This window comes from Octodon degus, unplaced genomic scaffold (assembly GCF_000260255.1).
Source record: "Octodon degus isolate 3935 unplaced genomic scaffold, OctDeg1.0 scaffold00027, whole genome shotgun sequence".
NCBI lineage: Eukaryota > Metazoa > Chordata > Mammalia > Rodentia > Octodontidae > Octodon > Octodon degus.
Genome location: NW_004524603.1, coordinates 16537505 through 16548404, shown reverse-complemented (window position 1 = coordinate 16548404; position 10900 = coordinate 16537505). Strand labels below are relative to the sequence as shown.

General features: G+C 41.2%; 1 protein-coding gene across 1 annotated transcript in view; it reads left to right on the top strand.

Annotated features, from left to right (window-relative positions):
* Positions 1–8813, top strand: part of Ubn2 (ubinuclein 2) — an 81930-nt gene extending 73117 nt beyond the window's left edge. Inside the window, exons 17-19 of the mRNA XM_004629139.2 lie at positions 1468–1699; positions 2047–2136; positions 6913–8813. Coding sequence (XP_004629196.1) covers positions 1468–1699; positions 2047–2136; positions 6913–6962 — 372 coding nt within the window. The 3' untranslated portion in view covers positions 6963–8813. The remainder of the gene's footprint in view (positions 1–1467; positions 1700–2046; positions 2137–6912) is intronic.
* The last annotated feature ends 2087 nt before the right edge of the window (positions 8814–10900 follow it).

Sequence of the window (10900 nt, the reverse complement as noted above, 5' to 3'; positions counted from 1 at the left end):
GGAAGGGTCTACAGGGTGTTCAGGGTCTCACTACTAGATGGGACTCCTAGTGATCTGCCTGTTTACAGTCTCCCAAGAGCTGGGATTACAGGCACACACCACCACGCCCTGTCTCAGTTGCCTTCTCAGGGCACCCAGAGGCAGGGCCGGCATGGCAGGCCCGGCATGGCAGGCCCCTGCACCTGCTTGTAGGTGCTTTAATCCGCTGAGCTATTTGGCTGCCCTCATAGTGACTTTAAAGCCAGGCTCAACTTCAGAAGGAGATTCTGTCCCCCCAAAAATACAAGAAATGTTAGGCTTGGTGGCTCACACTTATAATCCCACCTACTCATTTCTGGAGGCTGACACAGGAGGATTAAAAGGCCAGAGCCAGGGAGATAGCTCATACCAAATCTGGTATAAAAGAAACAAAAACTTTTTAAAGGCCAGCCTAGGCAATGTAGTGAGACTCCATGTCTAAACACAAAACTAAAGATAAAGGATACAGTAGGCAAAAATTCAATTGCTGCACATAAAGCTTGTTGGAAAGAATTAAATTAGCTTAAGGAATAGTATATTTAAGAAGTGCTTTTTTGTTCCTAAGTAGGGCTTCCAAGCCCAGGTGGAGGAGTATGATGTACCTCTTCCTGTAGGGAGTGTTATTTCATAAAGGTAGTGGAGTGGAAGCCAACTCTCCTGATGAAAGAGCGACTCTGTAATGCGGAAAATGGAGGTTCTGCTTCAGTGAGTTCGCTAATAAAAGGAATGCAAGTAAATGAGATTGTTACTAGAAGTTGCAGTATGCTGGTAAAAAGCGAGAGGTCCCTGAGTGAGAAGGTAAAGAAGCTGGAAAGGTGCAGTGCTCACCAACAGTACAAGAAGCAGCTGGCAGTTGCTTCAGGGAGGGGAGGAGAGGGGGAGAAGAGCGTCCAGGGTGCTGGGCTGAAGGCAGGCCCTGTGAGTAGCTCCACAGCTCGGGGAGCCCTGGCAGCACAGCCACTGCAGGGGTGGGGCCCGAAGAGTGCCAGAAAAGGCGGAAGGTGGCAGGCTACTTCTGAGGTCTCCCAGGAGCGCTGGCATGCTGTGACAGTATCTCCTCATGGCTCAGGGCTGCGGCTGGAACAGAAGGGGAGAAGTGGGATTGTAAGGTTACAGACTAGGCTAGAAGAGCTGCCCACTGCGAGTTACACAGTTAGGAAGGGATCTGTGGTGGCGATGAAGAGCTGAGCCTAGGAAGATTCCCGGATGTAATTTCAGATCTTCACAACCAGTGTTGGGAGCTCCTTAAAATTTATTTTCACCTCAGTCTTATTTCTGGCTCACCAGTTTTGTTGGAACAGATACAAGGCAGAGTTTTACCACCAAAAAAAAAAAAAAAAGAAATATAATAAAAGACAATCTTGCATCCATGAGACTATTAAGTGAAATTAATCAGGGTAGGTGAAAGACTTTCTTTCTCATCTATTTTGACCCCTGGTTTCTGCACAGTCTACAGCAGGAGCATCATTATTGGCTAATGCCTCACCTCTGACCCTCATGACATCACCCTTGTCTGTAACAAATCAAAATGTGACTCCTTTTGGGATGCTGGGTGGCCTTGTTCCAGTGACCATGCCCTTCCAGTTTCCCTTGGAGCTACTCGGCTTCGGGACGGACACAGCTGGAGTGACAACCACCTCGGGATCTACCTCAGCCGCCTTCCACCACAGCCTCACTCAGAGTAAGTCGGGCTCCTCACTCATGTGCTATTTAGTGGCAGAGCAGGGACCCAGGGTATAAAGAAGTCTTGTCTATGACCAAATCATGGGCCCTAGGACTGCATTTATACATTAAAGTGAACTAATGAGCTACCTATACCAACTTGCATCTTAATGAATTTACAAAAGTCAGATTGCTTGGGTTCTCTGTTCACACATACAGTAACCATGGTGGTAGGTAAAGGATCATTAATGCGCATGCTCAAGTTTTAGAAGGCCTTGGAAGTCATGCTTGTAGCATGTTAGGGTGGATCTACATGGGCTCACATCTTAGTTGAAAGATCACTGATGAATCTCTTTTTCCCTTCAGATTTACTAAAGGGTTTACAGCCAGGAGCTCAGCACACAGCAACACTTTCCCACTCACCTCTGCCTACACACTTACAGCAAACATTTAATGGTAAGAAGCTACCTCTTCCTTATCTCTTCATTGTTTATCTGGGTGTATGGATATAAATTACCCTTCTGAAAACAGTATGGGATGGCAGCAGTTGGAAACAGCAAATTTTTGCATGACTGACTCCTCATTGGCAACAAAGTCCTTGTAAGAGAAAGAACACTGGCCAGTGAAGTCTTCACTACATATGAAAGTGTTTTTGAAGGTGTGTACTATATAGAAGTGATGGCTAAGCAGAGCAATCATGAAAGTTACATAGAGCTGGGTATGGTAGAGTACACTTGTAAGTCCAGCAACTCTGGGAGGCTCAGGCAAGAGGGGCCCACCTTGAGCTGGGCAACTTAGACCCTGCCCCCATACCAAGTAAAGAAAAAAAGTAAAAAGCTGTGGATATACTGTGAAGGCCCTGGGTTCAATCTCTCGAACTGGGGAAAAAAATAAAAACTGTATGCAAGGATTATAATAATTTACATTTATTGAAAACATATGAAGTGCCTTTTGATCTTGTGCCAGCTTGTATGGTTGAGCTGATGTAATCCTTAGAATAAGCCCGAATGGTAGATAATGATGTCTGTCTCACAAATCAGAAAAATGAATCAGCAACATAAGCAGCTTGCCCAAAATGATACACTATTGTTTGCTCTCAAACTCCAGAAGCTTATATTCTTTTTTTCTTTCTTTTTTTTTTTTAAGTGCTAGGAACTGAGCCCAGGGCCTTGTACCCTCCAAGCACATGCGTACGTACACTGAAGTACACTATTAGTCATCCTGTTGGCTGCATGTGACCCACATTATGTATTGCGCACTTGCAGCCCAGCTTGCCCACTCTAGAATTGATGCTGGAGAGCGAGTGCCCTGCCCAGCAACCTCCAGGTTCCTAGGACCACAGTGTCTCTCCAGAGACTGACCCTGCACTCTTAGGAGGCCGTTTCCCTGTCCTTTGAGAAAATTTCTTGGCTGCCCTCGACTTTGGGAGTTTACTAGTGCCTCGTTATTCTTTTGGGCCACTGCATTACAAATGGTCTTTGATCCAGTTTACCACTGACCACCATGCAGTGGTGGAGCTTGTAGCAATTTTTTTAAATTTGGTGTGTTTTTTTTTTTTGTTTGTTTGTTTTTTTAATTGCAGTACCAGGGATCGAACTCAGGATCTTGCACTTGCCAAGCAAGCACTCACGCCACTGAGCTGTATTGCCAGCCCTTTGTTGCAGTCTTGAGGCCACCAATTCATCTTCCAAAATTCCTTTTGTCAACAGATGCAAGACCCGCTAGGAAACTCTTACACAGCATGACTCTAATAGTAGCAGCATACTGTCCATCTCAAGAAGCCAGGAGGAAGGATGTTGAGGGTTTTCACCACAAAGAATCGGTGAATGTCTGAGGGGATAAATATGCGTAAGCTGATTTGAGCATCGTGCGTTGTATACAGATATCAAATGTTACATATATCCCACTAATATCACAGCTTTTCTGTTATTATTAGCTAAAAATTAACAAATAGTTTAAGAAAGATAAAACTCCTGTGGTAAGCTCCCTCAGACTCATCCTTGACAGAATGAGTTTAAATCACAATTGAGCAAAATAGGCATATAAATAAAGCAGGCACAAACATCAGTAACCCTGATCTTCCTGAACTTGACTAGATTTAAAGTTAATGAGGGGGCTGGCATGGTGGTGCACACCTGCAATCTGTGCGTTGGGGAGGCTGACAGGAGGATTGCCTCCAGTTTGAGGCCAGTTTAGCTTACATAATGAGGTCAAGGCCAGCCCAAACTACATAGCAAGCCCTTGTCTCAGATTAAAAAAAGTAATAAGGCAAGTTACTGTGTAACAAAAGTGGCCTCCCTGAGTATGGACAGACAGCTGCTGCTGGTGTGAGTCCAGCTGGCCGGCTTGTGCTCATGGGCAGAGACCTGAAAGGACCCCTGCAAGGAACCAACTGAGCAGGGTATTTGTGGCTCCAAAGACCCAGGATTCCACCTCGTTGGCTGTTGTTCTGTTTTGTTCCTTGGTTTGTTAGTTTGTTGGGTTTTGAGAGAGGGACTTGCAGGCTGGCTTTGAGTTCACTGTGTATCCCAGACGAACTCCAGCAATCCTTCTGCTTTAGCCCCTGGAGTGCTGGGCTTACAGGTGCGTGCCCCCATGCCTGGCTCCTGCTCTTGGGTAAATTATCTTGCCCCCTACTCAGTACTACTGTGCCATGAGAAAAGAAAGGTGACTTCCAGGTTTTTTTTCCAAATTGAAGTTTAAAATATTTTGTTTAAAGGTATCTTATAATTTAAAACTTTGAACTTAAAGGTCAGGCTTGATGGGTTTTTTAGTTGCAGAATTGTCAATTTAAGCATGCTTCTTAACTTTTAGCATTTTTCTTCCCTGTAAAGAAGGTGTTTCTAATTGACTTCATATGGAAATCTAATAAAAATAACTGATCGAAAGCTTCTAGCAGGGCACTTAGTTCATAGCAAGAAACCAATTAATCTCACTTCTCAATCTTGTTTAAAACACAAGGCAGTAGTTTCTTCCTAGACACATTCAACTTTGATTACAGTATAAAAAAAAAAAACATAATATGCAAACAAATGAGGGTTGGGTTTTGTTTTTTTTTTTAATGTATTTTAGTACAGGATCTACAGGGTCTCACTACAGAGATCAGACTCGTAGTAATCCTCCTGTTTTCACCCTCCCAGTTAGTTGCAAGCATGCCTCACCAAGCCCAGTCTCAGTCTCCATCTCAGCACACCCCGGGGACGGGGCCAGGGTCCTGGCTGGGGCAGGCTCGGCATGCTGGGGATCGAGACCAGTCCCTGTGTCTAAACAGCCACTTTAGTCCGCTGAACTATTTGGCCAGCCCTAAACAAATGAGTCTGACTGAATTCTAATAAACTTTATTCATACAAATAAGTGATAAGCCAGACTTGGCCTTTGGGCCATAGTTTGCCAACCTGATCTAGAGAATTTTTTTTTATTTTTTATTTTATTTTATTTTATTTTATTTTATTTTATTTATTTATTGTGGAACCAAGGATTGAACTCAGGTCCTTGCACTTGCCAGGTAAGGGCTTATTCTACTGAGCAATCTCCCTGGCCTCTTAGAGAATTTTATAGTCCGGTTAATGTTAAGTGTTTTATATTGCTAATCCAAAACTTTTTTGAGCAAAATCCCATGTAAAGTGTCTTACAACCATAATTCCAGCAGTCAGGAGTCTGAGGCAGGAGGTTCAGGAGTTCAAGGCTACCTTGGGCTACACTGCAAGTTCAAGGCTGATCTGGACTACCTAGGGAGACCCTATCCATAAAACAAGACAAAAGGGACCTTAGCTATTTTATGCATTTGGTTGTACCACAGATCAAATCATTTTCTCAACAAATGTAAATACATATTATCTTATAAATTAAAAGGCCTTGGATGTCACCAAAGTGAAGTATTTTACCAAAGTTATTTTCATAGTGTACTATTTATGCAACTTTTGAAATAATCTTACTTCATTGATACAGCTTTTATTCAAGAAGGTAGTCTTTTTGTTTTGTTATGTTTTTCTAAAGAAATTTAGGTGAAAAAAAGAAAAAAGAAATTTAGATGGCCACAGGAGCGGGCCTGGCCATGTGACTTATGTGGCCTCGTCCAGCCTTAAGCTTCTTACTGTCCCATGATGCAGTAATTGTGTTCCTTTCGCCTGTGGCTCTCCACCATCAGGGCCTTTTCCCTTCAAACAGAGCCTTCTCTCTTTGGGGGCTTCATTGCTAACCCTAACCCTCCAGAGGTTATCCCTGTATTCTGTTGGCTCTCTAGGTCACTAGGTTCTACTCTTGCCTGCCTAAACATTCTCTTTTCCTCTCCTCTTACCATGTTTTTAGGGATTTAACTCAGGTTTAATGGTGAATCAACACTTTCCCCTTCAACAGTGAAACAACAGGTGCTGAAATGGAAACCATCATTCGTCTTGTTGTTTATCTTTTTAAGACAGTGTCTCACTGTAGTACTGGCTGGCCTTGGGCTCATTTTATAGCCCAGACTAGTCTAATTTGCCACATCCTCCCAAGTGCTGGGATTACAGATGTGCACCACCAAGACTGGCTGAAGGGCTGGGGAAATGGCTCAGTGGAATAAGCACTTCCCTGGCAAGCGCAGGGACCTGAGTTCAATCCCCGGTTCCGGAAAAAAAAACAAAACCAAAAAAAATTAATTAGGAGCTGGTGAGATGGCTCAGTGGTCTAAAGCACCTACTTAGAACAAGCTTAGCAAAGCACAGGGACCTCGGTTCAATCCCCCAGCACCACATGCCAGCCTGCCCCGCCCCCTGGTGGGCTGAGCTGGCCACACACACACACACACCCACACACACACACAAAATTAAATAAAATTACAAAAAAAAAAAAAGACTGGCTGAAACTATTATTCCTAGTAGCAAACTTCTATCCTTCACACTAGGTTCAGGACCAAAATAGAAATGTACATTCACCTGATACTTGGGCCTTATGGATAACTGCTACCTCACAGCCCCCCAAAATTAAATTCCACATAGAACAAAGTGAAACTGACCTTGTCTTCCAAAGGAATCAAAGGCTTGCTGGCTCCCTAACAGGTTCATTGTTGAGTTTGAGCTTTTATGTCTTATCAAGCTCTGTAATACTACACAGCATATGAAATGTTAAAAGTTATCTTTTTGGGACTGTCTTCCACATAAAAAAGTAAACATTAATTTTTTTTTCACTGTTAGTTTTTCTTATCTATTTTTCTAACATGTCAAACCATACCAATTTAACATCTCTTTTTCTCAGATGGAGGCCAAAGTAAAGGGGACACAAAGTTACCGCGGAAATCTCAGTGACTTCCCAGCAAGCAAAGAGATGAAATGTTTAGCTGGCTGATGGGATCTACCTGACTGGAAAGTCCTTACGTGGTCACAGGGCTGCTGTTTCTGTCGATGTTTACATTCTCGTCCCAAGCACTGTGGTGAGGAGGAAAAGGAAAGACATCATTACTTGAGCAAAGCCAGGTGCAGGAGGAAGAACCGCTTTTGTGCAAAGTTAGTGACCTTTGGTCTCTCCTAAAGAAAGACAAAGTTACTGTGTTAACTGACTCAAAAGAGATTCAGCTGTCAAACCCACAGAAGTACAAATTAGATTTTTCCCCGGGGGAGGAGGAGGAAGTGGAGAGGATTTGGGTAAATGCCATCCATCCTGGGGGTTGGATCTGAACACTTGTAGACATGACCACATAATAGAAGCAGAAGCTCTTGAATCAGGCCAGTTCATCAAGAGTAACGATCATGTCTGCTCAAGGGAAGAGCATAGCAGATTTGCCACAAACGGAATGAATAACCTTATGCCTGATAACAGATAGTAGCTGAAGAAATACTTAGCCTCAAACATCCTGAGCAAACTTGAATCTTTCCCAGTATGTAGCAACTCCCGTGCAAATCAGTGGACTAAAGATGCATCAGGAAATGTACTCGAGCACAGTGATATATATTACTAAGTCATCTAGATTTTTGGAAATCAAGAATTGAGCCTGTTACTCTTAACAGACAAAACGTAATGTCCCCTTTTTGTAAAAGGGTCAATTTCATCTTCCATTTAGAAGCAGGTACTTAACTCTTTTCTTCAGGTGATTTATGCATCTGGTATTGACTGGTTACTTTTTATTTCTAGTCTTGATGTTGAAATGTGACGTGTTCACATTTTTCACTTGAGAAATAGGAATCTTTGTTATCGGGCTGCTGTTTTCCTGCGCTTCACCCTGGCAGGTCTCCTAACAAGAACTGTGAACTCCCCCAGTTCACCTCTCTTTACAACTTCATGTTCTGTTCTTTTAGTACTAATACTTCAGGTGATTGTTAGCTATTAATTAATAGAAGCAAGTAGCAGTGTATACTACATATATTTTTTTCATTGTTCATCCAAATACATACATAGATATATAAATTTCTGGGTTTTGGTGGTATTTTTAAGGAAAAAAAATACATTAGGATCATTATATATACAAGAGTTGTCTTATAACAATCACAATCTAATTTACCTTCATATATCCGTGTAGTAAAATTGTTTGGAGCATTTGGGATCTTAAAGCTTTACCAATATTTACTCAGAGTGTTGATTATGTCCGTAAGCCTGCAGAGAATAAGTTCCTTGGTTATGTAGTTTCCTTATGCAAATAATAGTTAACAAAGGGAGTTAAGAGAAACATTTATATTTCCCTTTGGATGCATTTTATGTTTCCTCAGCATCATTCTGGTATCTCTTGAGTTCTAAACTTGTCAGTATTTTCACACTCAACCCAACAATTATGTGAGCCCTTAAATGTATAACTTTAGGGGCCGGGGAGATGGGGCTCAGTGGCATAAGCACTTCCCTGACAAGTGCAAGGGCCTGAGTTCAAGCCTCAGTTCCGCAAAAAAAAAAAAAAAAAAAGTATAACTTTAGTCCATTTCTATAAAACAGTAACACTCCCCCCAAAAAACAGCGCTAGACTAATAGTCTAGATTTCACTCATATTTTCATTATATATTACCCTCTGGCATTAAGTTTATTCAAATAAGAGTATTAACAAAAGTGTTTTTCTTTTATAAGCAGAAGTCCAAAATTGCCTGCAAGACTATAAATAACCACAGATCCACTCAGATCTGTATGTCTATATTTTGACAGATTGGCTTGCTTCAAGCAAAAAAAAAAAAAAAAAAGAAAGAAAAAGAAAAGGCAAGTGACTCAGTTCTTCAGTTTTAAAAACTTGTTACTATGAAAGAACATGATTACTTCAAAGGAATCATTGATGGATACTGGGTGTTGCAGAGGTTTGACTTGAATTCAGTATGTTTGATTAAAATTCCTTTTTTTTTTAATTAGGGAAGCATCCTCCGCTCTGATTTATTCCAGGGAGCAGACCTCTTGTGTTTGCCTTTGCTAACTAACCCTGTCTGGCTGGTGGTGGGAGCTTTCCTTTGGGAAAGTAGCCTTTGTTTACTACTTCTGCCAGGAGCGAGGTCAGAGTGCATATTAATCTCTCTTCCTGCTGGGTGTGCATGTATTCATCTGTGTTTGTATGTGTATGAGTATACACACATGTATATTCATATAAATTAATTAATGACTAGTATAAGTCAAAAAATACTATGTAATTTCTTAGACCTGTCCATTCTGAATCATGCTATATGAAGATCCCTGATGACTCTGAGGTTTTTTGTGTCATTGTTAGAAAAGAATATATTTAATAATCCTATCCTCCTGTGTCATTTCATACTAATCAGTCACAATATTTGGAGGCCTTTGGCTCTGCAAGTAGAACATGGAGATTTCCCTCCTGGAGGACTACAGCCAGAGGCCTGCCTCAGCACCCACCCACCTCCTCTTCACCGGTAGTTTATACCCATATCAGTCAAGACCCTCCTTTTGTGTTGTACAAACAGGAAATGGGTCAAAATCCTTGTCTTTCTCCATAGATAAAGTATAATCAGAGTTTCTACATGTAAATACAACTTATTTCTTTTCTAGATCATAACATTAAAAATGGTGTCCATACTTTATGGTCATCTGTCTTTACAGTTTTATTACTAAAAAACAAACATATAAATTGGTTATTTTTTAACACAGAGACTTGACTCATACTGTATTTTTGCACTTAAATTATGTTATTTTTAAAAATGGTCATTGGAAAGGATATCTATAGAGCAATGTGTATTCTAAAAAGCATTAGCAACATCCAAATGCAAAAGTAATCAGCACACTTAATTATATCCCACTCGGAGGGATTCTTGATTCAGGAAGATTAAGTTATTTGTTTCCAACTGTCTTATTTTGAAATTGCCTTCACTGATATATAAGCTGTTACTGTACATACAAGTTAATCCTCAGTATTCACAAGCAATAATGGTCAGCAGAGCTGTCCTCAGGGATGGCCACGCAGGACCTCAGTTGGAGACTGTTTGGGAGTCAAGTGTCAAGCTCATTCAGAGCCTCCAGATTAAATGCAAGCAATAATTTCCATTGTAAGTGAATTATAATCCTTTCTCATATGCTTCTGAGGTCAGGGGGTAGGAAATCATGATTTTAAAACAGCCTGAAGGAAAGGTTTTGGGAAAAGAAGTAAAGTTAGTCTATCGTCACAAAACTCTGATACAGTACTTTGAGGAACTCGAGAGGATTGCATCAGTACATTCTTTCATGCCCACCACCCCTTTGATGGATGGTGTCAGCCCAGATTCCTTTGTTTTGTGTCTTAGACACTGAATAGGGCTTATGGGATCACCAAGGTAAGGGGAAGGTCCATGTTTGGATACTGTGGGTTTGACACCTGTTTGGAAACAACTTACTGGAACTGATTCTTAACCCAGAATATTCTTTTTTTCCCAAAGCAGATCCAATTCGTTTACTACCTGGGAATGGAAAGGGCAGGCAGCTCTAGTCTCTCTCCTCTAGTTGCCCTCCCCCATACCCCTTTTCACCTTGACTTGTGTTCAAGACATTTTCTGAAATGAAAGTTCTGCTGTTACTTAAACTGCCATTGATTATGAGAACTCTTTGTCTTTGGGATCATCTCTAGAACTCCAGTTATCTATCATGTTTGCTGCTACACTTGAAAAATGAACTTGGCCCATATTGGTTGACTTTAATTTACAGTCCTTTATTTTTAGTTTTTGTCCTATAATTTGACCCATGTATAGAATTATGATACTTTTAATTTTAGGCATGTACCATAAAAGCACACTGGTCCCTGTATTGTGATGATTTTGATTTTAATTTGTTTGCTTTGTTTTTTGGTTTTTGTTTTATT